Source organism: Globicephala melas, chromosome 10 (assembly GCF_963455315.2).
Source record: "Globicephala melas chromosome 10, mGloMel1.2, whole genome shotgun sequence".
Lineage (NCBI taxonomy): Eukaryota > Metazoa > Chordata > Mammalia > Artiodactyla > Delphinidae > Globicephala > Globicephala melas.
The window spans coordinates 2,907,725-2,928,185 of NC_083323.1; the positions used below are offsets into that span (position 1 = coordinate 2,907,725).

The 20,461-nt window shown below is 48.1% G+C and overlaps 1 protein-coding gene across 5 annotated transcripts in view; it reads right to left on the minus strand.

Moving 5' to 3' along the window:
* The window catches only part of TBC1D22A (TBC1 domain family member 22A), a 385,336-nt gene that overhangs the window by 172,682 nt on the left and 192,193 nt on the right, over positions 1-20,461 (minus strand). For all 5 annotated transcript variants that reach the window (XM_060306130.1, XM_060306125.1, XM_060306128.2 and 2 more), the window contains exon 10: positions 13,570-13,645. In XM_060306130.1, coding sequence (XP_060162113.1) covers positions 13,570-13,645 — 76 coding nt within the window. The remainder of the gene's footprint in view (positions 1-13,569; positions 13,646-20,461) is intronic.

The following is a 20,461-nucleotide window of genomic DNA, read 5'->3' on the forward strand; positions in this document are numbered from 1 at the left end:
CTGAAATTCAAATTTAACTGAGTGGTCCATATTTTTATTTGCTAAATCTGACACTGCTAAGATTAGGCAGGAAGGATTTGTCCCCATTTTTCCTACAGGAAAGGGAAAGCAGAGCTCGGATAAGCCTGAGAAGGCGCATTTCCGTTGGTGGCTCTGGCCTCCCCAAGCAGCCCTAGGACAGTTTAGAGGGTGGAGAGAACTCCCTCTGGGCTATGCTCACTGGCCACCCGGTCCAGCCTGGCTGACTAATGACCAGGTCTCTCCACCTCCCCCTGGTGGCCCCACAGGGGCCTCAGCTTTATGGTCCCTCCACAGCTAAGGGCAGAGCCCAGCAGACCTTGGCCTGCAAAGGAGTCATGGGCCTTTAGGGGGTGGGCGTGCCTGTCTCCTCCCACTTCCCCTCCGCTGGTTCTGCCCCACCAGGAACTATCCACCGAAGTCCCTTTCTGTGCCTGTTTCCTTCCCCACGGGAAAACTCACTGGTCTGTGAAGCAATTCTTTAAGCTCTGATTTTAAGTGTTCTGAAAAAAACCAAGCATACACATAACCAGATTTACATGTCTGCTGAGGCTGAGTATCTTCAAATGTTCCTTTTTAAAACTGAAATAGGGGAGGCGGAGTCAAGATGGCGGTGTGGGAAGACACGGAGTTAGCGTCTCCCCACAACTAGGGCACCTGCCGGCTGCTGGTGGGGGACTCTGGCACCCAAGGAGATGGGAAGAACCCACGAGTGAACCAGTAGGACATAGGGGCACTGAGGGGGGAGGAGAAGCAGAGGCCAGGAAGATCAGGAGAGGCAGGTGGGAGGAGCCATCCAGGAGGAGCAGAGGGCGGTCGCCAGGTCCACTCGGGCTGGGGAGCCTGCTGAGCTCCCAGACCGGTAACCCCCCTCCAAAGCCCCATCCAGGCCACGTGGGTCCTGGGGGCATAGGAGGGAGGCCGGGGAGATCAGGAGAGGCAAGGGGGAGGGGCCCTCCAGGAGGAGCGGGAGGGTAGTGGAGGGTGATTGCCCCGCCCACTCAAGCCCAGGAAGCCTGCTGGGCTCCCAGGTGAGGTTCCTGCCCCATGAGACCACGGGTGGGGGGCACGCCTGGACCCCTTCTGTTCCTTGAGCCTAAGCCCCCACACACACACAGAGTCCCTTTTCCAGCCCTGTGGGTCCTGAGCACTGGCCCCGTCCACCGCCCAAACCTCGCCCTTGCTTAGGCCCCGCTCTCTGCAGCCAAGGCCTCCCCCCCCACCCCCCACACCTTTTTCTTCTTTTCCCTTCTCCTCTTTTTTACTATCGTGGTACTGATGTACCTTCCAGTTATTGATTCATCTATATTTTTACTTTGATATTCTTCCTAACATATCTGTTAGTTTCCTAGTCTAATTTTATTTTGTTTTTTTCTTTTTTGACACCCCAGGCGGCTTGCAGGATCTTGGTTCACGAGCCCGGGGTCGGGCCGAAGCTCCTGTGGTGGGAGCTCTGAGTCCAAACCACTGGACTAACAGAGAACCTCAGACCCCAGGGAATATTCATCGGAGTGAGGTCTCATGGAGTTCCTCATCTCACTACCAAGACCCAGGTCTACCAAACAGCCTACAAAGCCCAGTGTTGGAAGCCTCAGGCCAAACAACCAGTAAGACAGGAACACAATCCCACACATATAAAAATAAATAAATAAAACGGCAAAAAAATGTGTCACAGATGAAGGAGCAAGGTGAAAACCTGCAAGACCAAATAAACGAAGAGGAACTAGGCAATCTACCTGAAAAAGAATTCAGAGTAATGATAGTAAAGATGATCCAGAATCTCAGAAATAGAACGGAGGCACAGATTGAGAAAATACAAGGAATGTTTAACAAAGACCTAGAAGAACTAAAGAACAAACAAACAGAGATGAACAGCACAATAACTGAAATGAAAAATACACTAGAAGGAGTCAATAACAGAGTAACGGAGGCAGAAGAACGAATAGGTGAGCTGGAAGGCAAGATGGTGGAAATACCTGCCAAGGGCAGAATAAAGAAAAAAGAATGAAGAGAACTGAAGACAATCCCAGAGGCCTCTGGGGCAACGCTAAACACACCAACATTCGAATTATAGGGGTCCCAGGAGAGGAAGAGAAAGAGAAAGGGTCTGAGAAAATATTTGAAGAGATTATAGTTGAAAACTTCCCTAACGTGGGAAAGGAAATAGCCACCCAAGTCCAGGAAGCACAGAGAGTCCCATACAGGATAAACCCTAGGAAAAACACACCAAGACACATATTAATCAAACTAACAAAAGTTAAATTCAAAGAAAAAATATTAAAAGCAGCAAGAGAAACACAAAAAATAACATTCAAAGGAATGCCCATAAGGTTATCAGCTGATTTCTCAGCAGAAACTCTGCAGGCCAGAAGGGAGTGGCAGGATATACTTAAAGTGATGAGAGAGAAAAACCTACAACCAAGATTACTCTACCCAGCAAGGATCTCATTCAGATTCGATGGAAAAGTCAAAAGCTTTTCAGACAAGCAAAAGCTTAGAGAATTCAGCACCACCAAACCAGCTCTACAACAAATGTTAAAGAAACTTCTCTAAGCGGGAAACACAAGAGAAGAAAAAGACCCACAAAACAAACCCAAAACAATTAAGAAAATGGTAATAGGAACATACATATCGATAATAACCTTGAATGTATATAGATTAAATACCCCAACCGAAAGACACAGACTGGCTGAATGGATACAAAAACAAGACCCATATATATGCTGTATAAAGGAGACCCACTTCAGACCTAGGGACACATACAGACTGAAAGTGAAGGGATGGAAAAAGATATTCCATGCAAATATAAATCAGAAGAGAGCTGGAGTAGCAATACTCGTATCAGATAAAATAGACTTTAAAATAAAGACTGTTATAAGAGATAAGGAGGGACACTACATAATGCTCAAAGGATCAATCCAAGAAGAAGATATAACAATTATAAATGTTTATGCACCCAACATAGGAGCACCTCAATACATAAGGCAAATACTAACAACCATGAAAGGAGAAATAGACAGTAACACAATAATAGTGGGGGACTTTAACACCCCACTTACACCAATGGACAGATCATCCAAACAGAAAATAAATAAGGAAACACAAGCTTTAAATGACACAATAGACCAGATAGATCTAATTGATATTTACAGAATATCCCACCCAAAAGTGGCAGAATACACTTTCTTCTAAAGTGCACATGGAACATTCTCCAGGGGAGATCACATCTTGGGTCACAAATCAAGCCTCGGAAAATTTAAGAAAATTGAAAGTCATATCAAGCATCTTTTCTGACCACAACACTATGAGATTGGAAATCAATTACAAGAAAAAACTGTAAAAAACACGAATACATGGAGGCTAAACAGTGCGCTACTAAATAACCAAGAGATCACTGGAGAAATCAAAGACAAAGTAAAAAAGTACACAGAAACAAATGACAATGAAAACACGATGATCCAAAACGTGGGACACAGCAAAAGCAGTTGTAAGAGGGAAGTTTATAGCAATACAATCTCACCTCAAGAAACAAGAAAAATCGCAATTAAACAATCTAACCCTACACTTAAAACAACTAGAAAAAGAAGAAGAAAACCCAAAGTCAGTAGAAGGAAAGAAATCATAAAGATCAGAGCAGAAATAAATGAAATAGAAACAAAGAAAACAATAGCAAAGATCAATAAAACTAAAAGCTGGTTCTTTGAGGAGATAAACAAAATTGATAAACCCTTAGCCAGACTCATCAAGAAAAAAAGGGAGAGGATGCAAATCAATAAAATTACAAATGAAAAAGGAGAAATCACAACTGACACTGCAGAAATATAAAGGATTATAAGAGACTACTACAAACAACTCTATGCCAATAAAATGAACAACCACAAAGAAATGGACAAATTCTTGGAAAGGTACAACTTTCCAAGACTGAACCAGAAAGAATTAGAAAATATAAACAGACCCATCACAAGTAATGAAATTGAAACCGTAATTAAAAATCTTCCAACAAACAAAAGTCCAGGACCAGATGGCTTCACAGGCGAATTCTATCAAGCGCTTAGAGAAGAGCTAACACCGATCCTTCTCAAACTCTTCCTAAAAATTGTAGAGGAAGGAATACTCCCAAATTCATTCTACAAAGCCACCATCACCCTGATACCAAAACCAGAAAAAGGTAGCACAAAAAAAGAAAATTATAGACCAATATCACTGATGAACATAGATGCAAAAAACCTGAACAAAACACTAGCAAACAGAATCCAACAGCACATTAAAAGGATCGTACACCATGATCAAGTGGGATTTATCCCAGGGATGCAAGGATTCTTCAATATACGCAAATCAATCAATGTGATAAACCACATTAACAAATTAAGGAATAAAAACCATATGATCATCTCAATAGATGCAGAAAATGCTTTTGACAAAATTCAACATTCATTTATGATAAAACTCTCCAGAAAATGGGCACAGAGGGAACCTACCTCAACATAAGAAAGGCCATATATGACAAACCCACAGCAAGCATCATACTCAATGGTGAAAAACTGAAAGCATTTCCTCTAAGATCAAAACAAGACAAGGATGTCCACTCTCGTCACTATTATTCAACATAGTTTTGGAAGTCCTAGCCACAGCAATCAGAGAAGAAAAAGAAATAAAAGGAATACAAATTGGAAAAAAGGAAGTAAAACTGTCACTGTTTGCCAATGACATGAAACTATATATAGAAAATCCTAAAGATGCCACCAGAAAACTATTAGAACTAATCAATGAATTTGGTAAGGTTGCATGATACAAAATTAATACACAGAAACCTCTGGCATTGCTGTACACCAACGATGAGAAAGAGAAATTAAGGCAACACTCCCATTTACCACTGCAACAAAAAGAATAAAATACTTAGGAATAAACCTGCCTAAGGAGGAGAAAGACTTGTACTCAGAAAACTATAAAACACTGATGAAAGAAATCAAAAATGACACAAACAGATGGAGAAATAGACCATACTCTGGGATTGGAAGAATCAATATTGTGAAAATGACTATATTACCCAAAGCAATCTACAGGTTCAATGCAATCCCCATCAAACTACCAATGGCATTCTTCACAGAATTAGAAAAAAAAATTTTACAATTCGTGTGGAAACACAAAAGACCCCGAATAGCCAAAGCAATCTTGAGAAAGAAAAACGGAGCTGGAGGAATCAGGCTCCCTGACTTCAGACTATACTACAAAGCTACAGTAATCAAGGCAGTATGGTACTGGCACAAAAACAGAAATATAGATTAATGGTACAGGACAGAATGCCCAGAGATAAACCCATGCACATATGGGCACCTAATTTACAACAAAGGAAGCAAGAACATACAACAAAGGAAGCAAGACAGCCTCTTCAATAAGCGGTGCTGGGAAATCTAGACAGCTACATGTAAAAGAATGAAATTAGAACACTATCCTACATCATACACAAAAATAAACTCCAAATGGATTAAAGACTTAAATGTAAGACTAAACACTATAAAACTCTTAGAGGAAAACATAGGAAAAACGCCCTTTGACATAAACCACAGCAAGATCTTTTTTGACCACCCTCCTAGAGTAATGGAAATAAAACAAAAATAAACAAATGGGACTTAATTAAACTTAAAAGCTTTTGCACAGCAAAGGAAACCATAAACAAGACAAAAAAACAACCCTCAGAATGGGAGAAAATATTTGCAAATGAAACAACAAAGGGTTAATCTCCAAAATATACAAACAGCTCATGGAGCTCAATATCAAAAAAAAAACAATCCAGTTAAAAAAATGGGTGGAAGACCTAAATAGACATTTCACCAAGGAAGACATACAGATGGCCAAGAGGCACATGAAAAGATGCTCAACATCACTAATTATTAGAGAAATGAAAATCAAAACTACAATGAGGTATCACCTCACGCCAGTCAGAATGGCCATTATCAAAAAATCTAGAAACAATAAATGCTGGAAAGGGTGTGGTGAACAGGGGACCCTCCTGCACTGTTGGTGGGAATGTAAATTGATACAGCCACTATGGAAAACAGTATGGAGATTCCTTGAAAAATGAAAAATAGAACTACCATATGACACAGCAATCCCACTACTGGGCATATATCCTGAGAAAACCATAATTCAAAAAGAGTCATGTACCACAATGTTCACTGCAGTACTATTTACAATAGCCAGGACATGGAAGCAACCTAAGTGTCTATCGACAGATGAATGGATAAAGAAGATGTGGCACATATATACAATGGAATATTACTCAGCCACAAAAAGAAACGAAATTGAGGTATTTGTAGTGAGGTGGATGGACCTAGAGTCTGTCATACAGAGTGAAGTTAAGTCAGAAAGAGAAAAATAAATACCGTATGCTAACACATATATATGGAATCTAAAAAAAAAAGAAAAAAAAAACAATTGGTACTTATGAACCTAGTTGCAGGGCAGGAATAAAGAGGTAGACATAGAAAATGGACTTGAGGACATGGGCTGGGAGGGCAAAGTGAGAGTGGCATGGACATATATACACTACCGAGTGTAAAACAGTTGGCTGGTGGGAAGCAGCAGCATAGCACAGGGAGATCAGTTGGCTGGTGGGAAGCAGCAGCATAGCACAGGGAGATCAGTTGGCTGGTGGGAAGCAGCAGCATAGCACAGGGAGATCAGTTGGCTGGTGGGAAGCAGCAGCATAGCACAGGGAGATCAGTTGGCTGGTAGGAAGTAGCAGCATAGCACAGGGAGATCGGCTTGGTGCTTTGCAATGACCTAGAGAGGTGGGATAGTGAGGCTGGGAGGGAGGCTCAAGAGGGAGGGGATATGGGGACATGTGTATGCATACAGCTGATTCGCTTTGTTGTGTATCATCAACTAACACAGTACTGTGAAGCAATTATACTCCAATAAAGATCTATTAAAAGAAAAACTGAAGTAGGTTCTCACGGTGTTTTCAGTCAAAAGATAGCAATTCCATTTACATTATCTTATTTCACAAAAGATGCATGAGCATAGAATCCAAGGTGAGCCTGCCCCACAGGGGGCCCAGCCCCCGGATTCAGTCACAGGGGCTCTAACTGCAGCCTCTCGAAGAGTCCAAGGGCTGAACTTGGGGGCAACTAGGGATCATGCAACCTCAAAAATTGACATCAGATGTAACAGACATAAGGACAATAAAGGTACAAGGTGTGTTACTCAGATACACGGCAAAAATGTGAAATTTCACTTTCAAACATGTGTAAACATTCCAGGTGTAATCTGGAGTGAAAATCTCCTCCAGTACTTTGTATGTTGAAATTCTATCAGCCCATGGTGTGTTAATGTATATTTATTATTGAAGCAGTAAACTACTCAATGATCGGTGTGAACTGTTAACCTTATGTATAAAAATTGTTTCATAAGTAGGGAACAGACTGATGTTAACAGAAATGCTGAGAGCACCCGCTCTTACCTCTGAACTTCTCTCTATGCCTCACTCATTACTCTGTCCCCAGTCTCGGGGCCAGGCTCGCCCGGCCCAGGCAGGAGGGCCCTTTCCTTTCCTCCTGACTTTTATTGCAGCACGTGACTCGGTTTGGCCAATGAAATGCAGCCGAGCACCGGGGACCACTTTCTTTCAGAAGCACAAAAAGCCTGTGAACAATCCGCAAAGATTTTCCCTGCATCACAGGAACGGGGCCAGCAAACTCCTGAAGGCGGCTGCTCCATCAGCCTGAGTCCCCAGGTGAGGACAGCACAGACCAGAGCCCTGGGCAAAGCCACAGAGGACGTGCCACGTGGGTGAGAGGAAGCGTGTGCTGCTGGAGCTGCTGAGGTTTACAGGCTGTCTGTTGGGGCTTAGGGTAGGGTTAGGGTTAGGTCTGCCTGGCCAGCAACAGTGGTACCTGGCTTCCGCCCAACGGGGACTTTTACCCTCATCACTCAGAGTCTGGCCCACATGCGCCTTCGATGCACTCCTGGTGCCAGGCCGTGTGCTCGGACACTGCACGAGAGGGTTCAGATCTAACCCACCCCGAAGCAGCACAGGACACAGCGTGTGCACTCAGGCAAGGAGTGGTGGCAGCCCACAGAGGAGAGGGAACTGGTGCTGATGGGAGAGGGAAGGGAAAGGGGGGAGGCAGCAGCAACACAGAGGGAGTCAGGGGCACCACAGGAGGCTGGCCCCTGCCCGGGACAGGGATGTGGGAAACAGGTCACAGCACCCAGTGCAAAACCCATCCACGGATGTCAGCATCCTGCTGCGCGTGGCAGGCAGACCTGCTCGCCCAGGGTGCATGCGCACCCCTCTGCTTACGGGTCCCCTCCAGGGTCTGCAGCCACAGGGAACAAGCACCGCAGCCCCCACACGCCCACCACTGCTCCAGCGTGTGTGAGCAGAACCTGAGGACGTGGTGAAGACTCTAGTGTTTGCGGGCTGCAGCCAATAAGACCAACCAACCAGTCCTTGTCTATTGGAGGCCCTGAGGCTTGGACGCAAACGACCACACGATGGTGGGTGGTCTCACGGAAGCACTGATGCTGCCTGGCGTTTCTCTGAACGAGAGCTCTGTGCACAGCCTTTCCCAGAAAAAGTCTGAGCATCGTGCAAGGTGGCCCCAGGAGAACAGAGGACCGGGAACCACATCTACCACCGAGGGCTCAAGCTATTTCTCCCCAAGACAGAAGAAGAAACTACATCTGATAAGAGATTAAGAAATCAATGTTTTTTTTTAAAAAAAGGTCTGAGGCTGCTTTTTGGACGAATGAGAGCTACATGAATACTGACTCCAGGCCACTCCCTTCCTCAAGGCCACACGCTGGCCTTTGTCAGATAAGCTCTGTCTCACCCGATTATCAACAGCTGCTGCCCCTGGTCTCCCAGACTCAATCCTTCCATCTGCCCACCCGCAGCCAGAGTGCCCCAAAGAAACACCAAATGTCCCTCAGCTGGGCTACGAGGTGGCCTGCTGGAGGCTGACCGGCCTATGGCAGTAACACATTTGCACAAGAAGCGGCTTGCTCTGCTCCAGGGCCAAAATAAAGCACAGTTTGACAGAAACAAGAAATCCCTAGGCAAGCCCTTGCCCCAGAAATGTGACCTAAGCATTCACCTTGTAGAGGCAGGTAACTGCTAGAAATGGGTTCTGCTAAGGTCGTAGCAGACGCTCATCCAGACCTCCCAAAGCCTTTCCCATTTCCCAAGAGCCAGTGCTTTGATCTCCCAGACCTCAGACCCAGTCTCGGTATTTTCCCATTCTCGGTGGGATTTCGTCTTCCTGTGGTGATTTCATCTGGCTCTACTCCTAAGCTGCCCGTATACCCACTCCTTTTCCCAATGACCACCTGACTCTCCCCAGGCTGGATGGGGTGCTGACCTGCCGATCTGCAAGGGCTCTGAAGTTCACAGTAATTGTGGTCCCCTGCTTATGCTGCAAGGGTAGGTGTGTGCACTTCGTCTACTTTCCTTCTTGATTACACAGCTTCCTGGAGGCAGTGAGAAACAATGCAGACTTAGGTGGCCTCTTGGACTTTCAAATTCATTCTTGAAGGGTATTTCTGCTGGATGTCGACACTACGGTGACAGTTATCATTCTTCCTGCACATTGAACATATCTTCTTGTGCTTTTGTTGAGAAGACAGTTCTCAGACAGCCATTCTTAGAAAATAATCTCTTACTCTCGCTGCCTTAAGAATTAGTCTTCAATTGAATTTTACTATGATGTGTTTACATACAGTTTTCTCTTTATTCTCCTGAAGATTCAATGCGCTCTTCAATCTGTGAATTGGTTTATTTCAGTACTTTTGGAAAACAATGCATCATTATCTCTTCAGATTCTTACTCACTCTCCCTCGTCTCCTTCTGTGACTCCAAATAAGTACATATGAAGCTCTCTAACCATACCTTCTATATCTCTTACTTTCTATATTTTGCATATTCTTATCTCTCCATGTTTTGTTTTGGCTATTTTCTTCCAACCCATCTTCCAGTTCACTACCTTTCTCTATAGCTATGTCTAATTTGTTAAATCTGCCCACTGACTTTTTAATTTGGTTATTGTATTTTTCAAATCTTTTATGTAAAATCATATAGTTTCCCACTACCATGGCAAACATTCTCAAGATTCTCTTTTTTATATTTCTTCATACATAGTAAGGAGAATAGTTTCATGGTCTATGCGTAAGAATTATAGAAACTTAACATCTTGTGGGCCTGTTTCCGTTATCTGTTGTTTCTGTTCGTTCTCACTTAAGAAGTCTTGAATGTGTGTGTATTTTTGACTATATGTAGATCATTTTAGGTGGGAAAAAAAAAAAAAAAGCAGAAACGATTTGAGGAACAACTTTCTGGTAACTTCCTCCAGAAAAGATTTTTTTTTTTGCTTCTCCCAAGCACTCTACTCCAGTACAGAAGTGCCGTAATCAAGGTTCAAACAACCCTGGTCCTCTCAGGTGATGTAAACCTGGCCTGCAAGACTGCACAAGGGCAGTTTCACTTCAGTTCCACCCTGACAGTTGGTCTTCTGAGTCTCAGAAAGTACCTGGGCATTTTCTGCACTCCTATCCTCAGGTAGGCTACGGTTTGATCCTTTCCCTCCATGAAGCTGTCAAAACTACAAACCACGTTGGGATTCTTTCTTCTGGATTAGCAAGAACCCTCAGAAAAACAGTGGCCTTCAGGGCTGGGCTCATCTCTCTGGTTCCAGCATTCTTCCAGAATCTGGCCAGGAAGTCCTTGTCTCCTTATTAGCAGTTCAATGCTTTTACGAAATTTGTTTTCTTTTTACCTTCTTTGTTTTCTTTTTTTCTCTCTTTCATTCTTCCTCACCACCCCCCATTTGTTTGTTTGTTTGCTGGCTTTAAAAAACAATCTTATCCATTTTTTAGGTCTCTTCAGTGAGAAATCTGGTTGGAATTACCTAGCCCACCACCACTGGCAGTGGAAGGTCCTCCTACTCTCACCTTCGACATTGTCAATTCAGTGGCTCAAGGCTCCATCTCTCATTGTGTGGGAAGTTCTGAAAGCTCTGCCCCAAAGATTACAGACTCCCCTGGGGCTTCTCACTAGCCAGCTTACCTCTCTCGAGACAATTACCACCCACCGGGCGGTCTCTCAGGCTGCTGCCCATCACCTTCCTGCTCGGCCTCCATTACAGACACGACCCTCTGTCTTCAGTCACGCCACCTTCCTGTCTAGGGAACAGACTTTTTCTAAAGATGTGGGGGTAACAGAGAGCAGGGTGCCGTACTACTCAAAATAGAAAAGTACTTTAGAGAACTTTTCAGAAATCCTTTAGCCAGCTGTCACAGCTAGAAAATAAGACAGTGACTTGGACCCTCTCCTAATCTTCCCCACCCCCCGCTGCCCCCCTCCCCTCGCTGCCACCCTCCTGTACCCCTGGGCCTCTGCCCTCCTCCCCCTCTCCATTCTCTTCTGACTTACAACACTACTACTGGAACTCCAAAATTCCTCTCACTTTTCCTTGTGTAGCAATTTAGCTCTTTTCTAAACTATTCGCATCTGGGTCAAGCCCATAAAACCTCAGCTTTCTTAATAACAGGTCCATGAAATTGTGTTCCTTCACCAAATTGCCAAAAAGTTCTGAAATCAATGCTGTCCTTGCCCTGAAATGCAAAAATGGGGCAGTTTTTTGTTTTTTTTTTTAAAGCAATATTTTCCTCCTAGTGTATCCTGCCTTCCCTGCACAGTCCCAAGACCACAAATTCTTTCTCCAGGAGGACAGTGAGAGAAGGGGGCCTACAGGACACTTCTCCCCGGGGCTGCTGAGGGGTAACAGCCCAAACTCTGTCAATTCTGCTACTTCCTGCTTGAAAAGCCTGGGAATTCTTCTGAAGCCATCACAGAAGTTCTTCCAGGTTTCACTGGAAGAATAGTTACAAACAGATTACAAAGTCTAACCGATTACCAAAAAGAGCCTCCTATGTTGTGAAGAACTGATCATTTAAACAAATGAAAATGCCCTCCTCAGAAGCTGCAGGAAAATAAAAATGGGATTCCCTGAAAAGCCCAGATCTGGCTGGGCTTCCTCTGGTTGCTGCTGCCGCTCTCTGAAACCATCACCCAGCAAACCCGAGATGTGCTTCTTCTAAACCACAGCTCTGGAGAAAATCAACTCAACTATTTCCCAGACTGTAGCCCTGGAACACATAAGCACCAACCGCAGCTTTCCAAGGTCCACAAAAACACAAAACCTGCCTTCTAAGAGACACAGGAGGAAAAGAAGAACTGCTAAGGAAGTGTAATTCACAGCTCCTGCCAACTGTACTTCAAAGAACAAAATGAGGCTGGGGGAAAGGTGTGAAACTGCTAGCAGGGAAAAAACCCAAGAGCGTCCAACAAAGATCTCCCCGTGAAGTTAAGAATAAAGGTACATAAATGCAGTTACATAAGCCAAAAGCAGTACTTTGAACACGTAGCTGCAAAGCAGCTAAATACACTGAATCGAAGTATTAGTGGAAGAACTGTGTAGAGCTTCATAATATGGAAATGAGGCAATAACCGTTAGATGCAACTGAAAATCAGATTCAATCAAGGAGCAGAATGGAGTTGATAATTTGTATGACTCCATTTTATAATGTCATTCAATCATTTCCCAAACCAAGTGCCTTTCTTGGGAAGATGATTACCGATATACTTTCTACTGCTGAAGGTACAGCAAGGGGAAGAGACACCGGGATAGGCCTGTCCTTGGAAGGCAGCCCTGGAACACGGGCAGCGAGTCTACGTTTTAAGCAAAGCATGATTTCTCTGCAGGTTCAGTGAAGCCATTCACCAAGCTCACACCCGGCGCCTGATGACACAGCCTGTGTCTTCTCTGCGCATCACCACTGACCAGCCAGCTGGTGTCACAGATCCATGCCCGGTTCTGCTCGGTATCCCTCTGCTAATGCTCTGTTCATTAATTTAACAAACTATCAGGAGAGTATGCTTGGAATGGGCAGCATTATCTCTCAACTTTAATTAAACTCTGCTATTGCAATATGACAGTCAGCACATCATAGGGGGAATTATTTTAAGGATGAGGGTAGAAAGTATTTCAGAGCCCCCACTTAAACATGAACGCGTAATCTAAAATGGCCGAGCACATACTATAATTTTTCTATAATATTAAAGATGTTATTTTCAGACTCAGTAATTAATTGGATTCCATGGAGAAATTACGCCAGCGTCCCTGATAGCAAAATGCTGTGCAGAGGCAGGAACAGCGTGCCAGAGGACGGCCATAAACAACCCGGCTGTCACCCAGATTATGACAATCACCGGGCCTAATAAGGAGGAAGAGCTGCCTGCTTCTAGGACGCACTCATTACTCCTGCAAAGTGACGGCACTGAATTCTGATTATATCGCCTTTGTAAAAGGAATGACAGCGGCACCTGCTCCAGCGGTGGGTGGCCTCAGAAGGATGCGGGGAAGGCGCAAGCCAGGGGCCACGGGCTGGACGAGGACGGCATCCTGTCAGCTGTTGGCCGGCGAGTCCTGAGCCTTCCACCACCTTCTCCCCCGCCCCACAGGGAAAGGGGAGCCCGGGAAGCTGGCTTACCGTCGATCCGGCTTACGAGTTCTTCCAAGATTTTCACTTTCATTTGAATCCCAGGTTGAGCAAAGGTGTAGTTGTCCTACGGGAAAATGACAACGAACATCACACGCATGGAAAATAAGACCCGCTTTCCAGAGGGGAGAGGAGGCGGGAACAAAGGGAACCGTTTCACAGCGCAGCAGATCCACAAGGCGATCAACGCACAAGGCATTAGGCTGCGTTACACCACCAGCGTGCAGCACGAACCAGAAGGTGAGGCCGACACCCCCTGATGTCAGAGGGGAACACACCGATCTCAGGAATATTCAATGGGGCACTCTATGTAAATGCAGATATTTACATTTAAAGTGAACAAACAGCTCACTGAGGGCCAGAGTCCCGGAAGTTGCTCTGGCCGGCACAGGGGCAAAAAGCACTCAGCGCTGCAGGGGAGCCGATGCGTAACAGCAACCTGGCAGTACCAGCGTCACGCCGGCCGTCCCAGGGTCAAGGACATGGTCACTGTGTGAGCGCAGAGTGAACGTGGGACTTCAGTCTCAGTGAACTCAGTGAAGAAGTTCATAAACTAAGACAGGAGAACCAGTGTGGACACTGGGCGGGGGGAGGGGGGCCTCCAGTCAGGCAGACCTGGAATGAGAGCCCAGCTCTATCACTTAGATGCTGTGTGACCTTGGCAAGTAACACCACCCGTCTGGGCTGCAGTTTCATTATCTATACAGTGAGAATGACAGTGCTGACTTGTAGGACAGCTCTGAGGCTTCAGGAAGCACTGTGAGTGGCAGGTGCATGAGGGCACAGGGACAGCAGGCCGGGTGCCCCACTGCCATCACCTGAGAACACAAATCAGCTGGAGGAGAAGGTGGCGCCCACCGTGTCCCACCCCAGGGCCTCCCCACAGAGCTGCCCTCAGGAGCCTCTGCCGGCGCTCAGGGACCATTTGCAGAATGAGGGTTTCAACTGGACTCCTGCAGTGACGGACTTACACTGCATGATATGGAAGGCAGGGTAATGACCCCCCAGAGATGTCCAGGGCACATTCCTGGAGCCAGTTAAGGGGAACAAAGGTTGCTAATCGAGGGACTGAACCAGGGACAGCATCCTGGATGGCCCAAGTGGGCCCAGTGTGACCCGGGGCCCTTGAAGGTGGAGAAGGAGACAGGAGAGTTAGCGTCAGAGATGCGAGGACGCTTGACTCGCCACCGCGGACGTGGAAGGCGGGCAAAGGCGCCACCACCCAAGCAACACAGGCTCGAAAGAGACCAAGGAGCGAATTATTCCCTGAAGCCCCAGGAGGGACGCAGCCCTGCCCACGCCTTGACCTACACGTTGATCCAGCACCCCAGGTGCGTGGCAGCCTTCCGGCCTCCAGGACGAGGAGATAATAAACGTGTGTTTCAAGCCACGACGCGCTGCACCTGCGGGTCCTTGAACTAGAGCGAGCGCGTGCGGCCTCGGGCCCTGGCGGTTCAGGGGGGCTCCTGCTGGGCCGGTGTTGGGAGAGGATGGCTTGTCCTCAGGGAGGCACGAGGGAGGCCCCAGGACGTGGGAACAGCACTCCCGGTGCCACCCGCCCCAGGACCTGCGAGGGGGGCTCCAACGACACAGCATGGGGGAGAGGAGGACCTTCCAACAGCAGCAGCGTCGAAGGCTGAGCAGTCAGACGTGGAGGGCTCTGATTCCAGCACAGTCGGCACTCTGGGTTTAGCACGCGTGCGCGCACACACACACACACACCCCTCCTAACTAGAGCAGGAATGGCAGCCACGATGACACAGAACTTAAAATGCCTACAAGGCAACAAGGATCTTTTTCCCGCAGAAACAGAAAATGAGTAAACTCAGACCTAACTTCTTGCTGAGGTTTCTCCCAAGTCGATTTCAAGTGACAGCCTCTGAATCCAACTGTCACATCCCCGCGAGGGCAAAACCGAGGACAGCTCCGAGCGGTGCCCCGACTCAGAGCAACCCTGAGGTCCCACATGCGCCCTGCTCTGCGCAGGGGGACGGTGCTCCTGGGGCGGCTGCCACAGGGCCCTGGCGTGATGTGCCCTCTAGACACGGTGACAAGCTTGTGCGCTCTGCCATGCTTTGAAGGCTTGTGAAGCGAGGGCTTTCGCAGACTGGCGCTCAATGGACAGGACCTCTGGGCCCTGAAAGGCCTGTGCGTGTCCTGGTGAGACACCTGCTGAGCACAAGGTAAGCACGAGCCGTGAGCTTTCACGGACTTAGACATTAACGGGCAACGGAAATTCTGGTTTTGGACTTGAACTTAACAAGGGTTGGCCTTTAAGACAATTTCTCTCTGAAACTGGGTAACACAAGGAGATTTATACTCGAATGCGGGGCAGGCTGCGTAGCTGGAAGCTTACACACTGGCATTTCACCTCATGGTGGAATTTCTGATGAGACAGGTGGAAGAGTCAAGCAGGACATAATTAAGGATGAGAAATAAACTAAGGGTGGAGGCCTTACAGATTATCGAATTAATGTTCAATTCTGACACATTTCAAAGCCATCAGGACCAGGCTCTAACGTCCTCTCCCCGGCGTCCCAGGAGAATCCTCAAAGGAGCAGGGGTTCCACTGGGGGCTGGCCTGTCCCGATGGGCTGTGGGCTCCAAGGCGGGCCATGCCCCCGGCCGAGAAGGGACCTAATGGTTATGCAAACAGCCAACTCTCAAACCCAGGGTCTGCTTCCAAGTGGAGGGAACTCAGTTGGTGCCTCTCCTGCACTATCTCCATCCCCAGAAATACTCACCCCAAGAAGGCAATTTCAACTGCTAAGCCTGGGAGACTAAACAGCCAGTAGGTTCAGCCCTCCTTCCAGCTCTCAGCATCGGCTGCTCCCCCAGGAAGGTTACTCCCCCAGGAATGCTGCTCCCCACAGAAAGACTGTTCCCCCAAGAAAACCGCTCCCCCGGGGAAAGCTGCTCCCCCTGGGAAGGCTGCTCCCCCTTGGAAGGCTGCTCCCCCCAGGGAGGTTGCTCCCCCAAGAAAACCGCTCCCCTGGGGAAAGCTGCTCCCCCGGGAAGGTTGCTCCCCTAGGGAGGCTGCTCCCCCAGGAATGCTGCTCCCCCTGGGAAGGCTGCTCCCCCAGGAATGCTGCTCCCACCCTGGGAAGGCTGCTCCCCCAGGGAAGGCTGCTCCCCTAGGAAGGCTGCTCCCCCCCACCCCCGGAAGGCTGCTTCCTGGTACAGCTCTGATGCATGTGAGGGGGTCCTGCCCAGGCCCAGTGCTGGCTCTGACAGGGTGGGTCAGCCTGAATGATCCTGGGATTCAGTCAGCCAGGTTATTTGGCTCTCACACTAAGACAGGATTTCAAGCTTCTCATTTAGAAGAAACAAAAGTTATTCTTTGGCCATCTGCCACTATTTTATTTCTCAATTTGTTCAAAACCCAGGTAGGGGAGATGAGTTCTCTTGAAAATCCAAATAATAAGAAAAGAATGACACCCGAGAGTCTAAAAAAAAAATCTGTATTGTGAAAAGAAAGGACCTGAGAAGATTGACAGGTGTGGCCTTGGCATCTGGATCTAGGCAGGGGGCGGGGGGCAGAGAAGACCACCCTTCAGAAGGGGCACAGTGTGGTGGGCTGAGGATGGCCCCACAGTAGCCAGGAAGCCTTTGAAGGGCACACCAGGGACATTCCAGAGCCAGAGGCTGAGTTGGAAGGTGTGAGGGGAGAAGAATGTTCTGCGGCCTCAGGAGAGGCACTTGGCACTCAGACCACCCAGCAGGGCTCCACCAGCGCCCCTCATCTGACCGTGGGTTCTGCCCACTTCAGGCAGGGGCGCCACCCCCAGCATGCCATCCAAACCCGCGCCGGCAACGCACCTGGCACAGAAAACGTCTGCCGAATAAATGTATGACTACGCAGGCAAAATAGGAAGTAATAAGGACGTAAATAAGAATGCGGTATATTTACAGAAATAGTAACAGTCATAATATCAACAATACTCCGTGAAAAGTAACCATGCATGTCCTTTCAAACTGAGATTTGAGTTTGTGTCTTTAAGAAACGATAGAATATGTAAAACTTATGGGTCAGAGGGAAGGAAGGAAGGTCTGAAGAATACAACGACCTTTTGGGCAATGTTTTACAGAAAGTGAAGCCCGTAGCAGACGGACTTTACCTTTCTGCTTACCTTTTCACAGAAAAAAAATAAAGACATGCACACCAGGCTTGCCTCGCATATGCTGCCGTTCCCGCCTCACCCTCCAGCAATAACAAACAGCATTTTCTGTGCTCTTCAGAAGACAAGCAGAATAAACTCTTCTGAAGGAGCATTTCAGAGAAGAGCTGGAAGACACACTCATATCGGCTTAGCCGGAAGGACCGCAGCACCTGTCTATTAAAACTCCCAGCTCCCAGAGAACTGAGAATCCCTCTTACCTCTGACAAGGGGCTGCCCCCAGACCAGAGACGCAAGTCCTCAGCAAGTCCCACACCCCTTTCCTGGCCAGTCTCACTCTGAGAAAGCTGCTTTCTTACGCTCAAACCACACTTGCCTCCCTCACCTGCCCTGGACCTGCGACTGGAACGACTCAGCAATACAAGGCCCCATTTCAGGCACCCTGATGACCCAGTCAGTGCAACTGATGCATCAGTCCATAGAAGACAGAACCACAGCAGACTGGGAGCTCTTCCCTCTGTGCAGGAAACACTGCCTGAGTGCCTCACACGTGAGACAATACCCCGAGGCCAGAGCAGAGACGGTGCGGAAAACCAGGCCGGAGACTTCCATCCTGAGACAGGCCCGTGTGCAAGGTCGGCCCTCCCTCAGCCAGCGCCTGGGACTGAGGATTTCGGGTGTTCCCACCTCTCCCGAACCAGTAAGAATGGCTCGCTGGCCTCAGCTGAGCACCGTGGTTTACGCCAAGCTCCTGCTTTCGAGGTACCTATGTGAACAGCCTCGGTACAGATCCCAGGCAGAGCCTCTACCGAGCTCCCGGCAGACAGTGACAACTCGTCGCTGGGGCGTTAGGCGTCCCCTGCGACTCCACCAGGGCAGGACTCCGGGCAGCTGGCGCCTGGGTCCCCCCGGGCCTTCTCCCTTGGCCGCTGCCGCCTCACACGACTGCGCTGGGAGGAATCACGGCCGGGAGCACAGCTACATGCTGGGAGTCACGGGACCCGGGGGCAGTCCTGGGCCTCTCAACACAGTTGGGCAGGAAAACAGCACGGGCCTCCTGTCCAGAGATGACGGTCCGGTCGTTAAGCAAACGTTCATCACGCAGGCCACGCAAATGCGCATGGGGGCTGGCTGTGCCCTGGGGAGCCCGGCCGCCATGGCACAGAACGGGGGCCTGACCTGAGGACCACGCAGAGGAGGTGAGGCCCGGGCCGAGACCCAGGGAGAAGGAAGCTAGGCACACTCCAGGCGTGGAATGAAGGCCAGTGCGGCGGGAGGGGCCGCAAGGAAGCTGGGGTTGACGGGAGAAGACCATTCCGAGGCTAGAAGACCACGTGGAGATAAAGGGTGAGACCCCAGCAAAGCTACAGAAGGAAGCTACTGACACGGAAATGGGGAGCCACCACGGTTACGAGATTTGCATTTGGAAAAGATGACTCTGGCTGCAAGGTGGGGCGTAACAGAAGGGGCCAGAGAGGATGCAAGAGGTCAGCTACAAGACCAAAGCCAGAATCTGGGCACGAGAACCACGAGAGCATCCCACTGGCGACGCAGTCAACCCAGGCTGTCCAGGCTGCACTCAACGAACCGTACTGCTTGGTTTTGTGAACTTGAATGTAGGGCTTCTCACTTATTCCTGTGAACTCGTTTGTTTGATTGGCTCTCAGCCGGAACTGCAGGCAGTGGAACTCATTCTGCACCTTGATCATGTCATCGATCACATTAGCTGTCCTTCCAAGCTGAGAGGCAGTGCGTAAACTCACACCCTCCACGTCTTCGCCACGGTCTCTGGGAAGAGGGGAGAAGGACGAGGACAGAGCTCCGTGATGCCTCTCTGATGGAAGAGATGGAAGAGCAAGGGCTTCCCTGGTGGCGCAGGTTCACTTCCTGGGCAGGGAACTAAGATCTTGCTTCAAGCCACCGCTCACTGCTGTCTCGCCAAGATCAACAGTATTTGAAGGGAGTAAGGTAAGTTATAGGTAAGTTATAAATACGTGCTATAAAGAGTAATCACTGGGCTCCCCTGGCGGCGCCGTGGTTGGGAGTCCACCTGCCGATGCAGGGGACGCGCGTCCGTGCCCCGGTCCGGGAGGATCCCACATGCCGCGGAGCGGCTGGGCCCGTGAGCCATGGCCGCTGAGCCTGCGCGTCCAGAGCCTGTGCTCCGCAACGGGAGAGGCCACAACAGTGAGAGGCCCGCGTACCGCAAAAAAATTTTTAAAAAAATAAATTAAATTAAATTAAAAAGTAACCACTAACTAAAAGAAAAGTGGGGAGAGGAGAGATGGCCGATAAGTCAGAGTGAAAACTAACAAGAATAATAAGAAAGTCTCCCTGAGTGAAAGGAGCCGGTCTCAAAAGACTACACACTGTGTGGTTCCACGGAAATGACATTCTGGAAGAGGCAAAACCATGGAGACAGTGAAAAGGCCAGCGGTTGTCAAGGGTTCAGGGAGAGGATGAACAGGGGGAGCACAGAGGATTTTTAGGGCAGTGAAACTACTCTGTATGATACCATAATGGTAGATACACGTCATTATACATTTGTCCAAACCCACAGAATGTACAGCACAGAGAGGGAACCTAATGTCAACTATGGACTTTAGTTAATAATGACATATGGATATTGGCTCATCAACTGTAACAAAGGCACCACACGAACGCAAGATGTCAATAACAGGAGAAACCTTGTGTGTGTGAGGAGGTGGCAACAGAGTACATCAAACTCTCTGTACTTTCTGCTCAATATTTCTGTAAACCTGAAA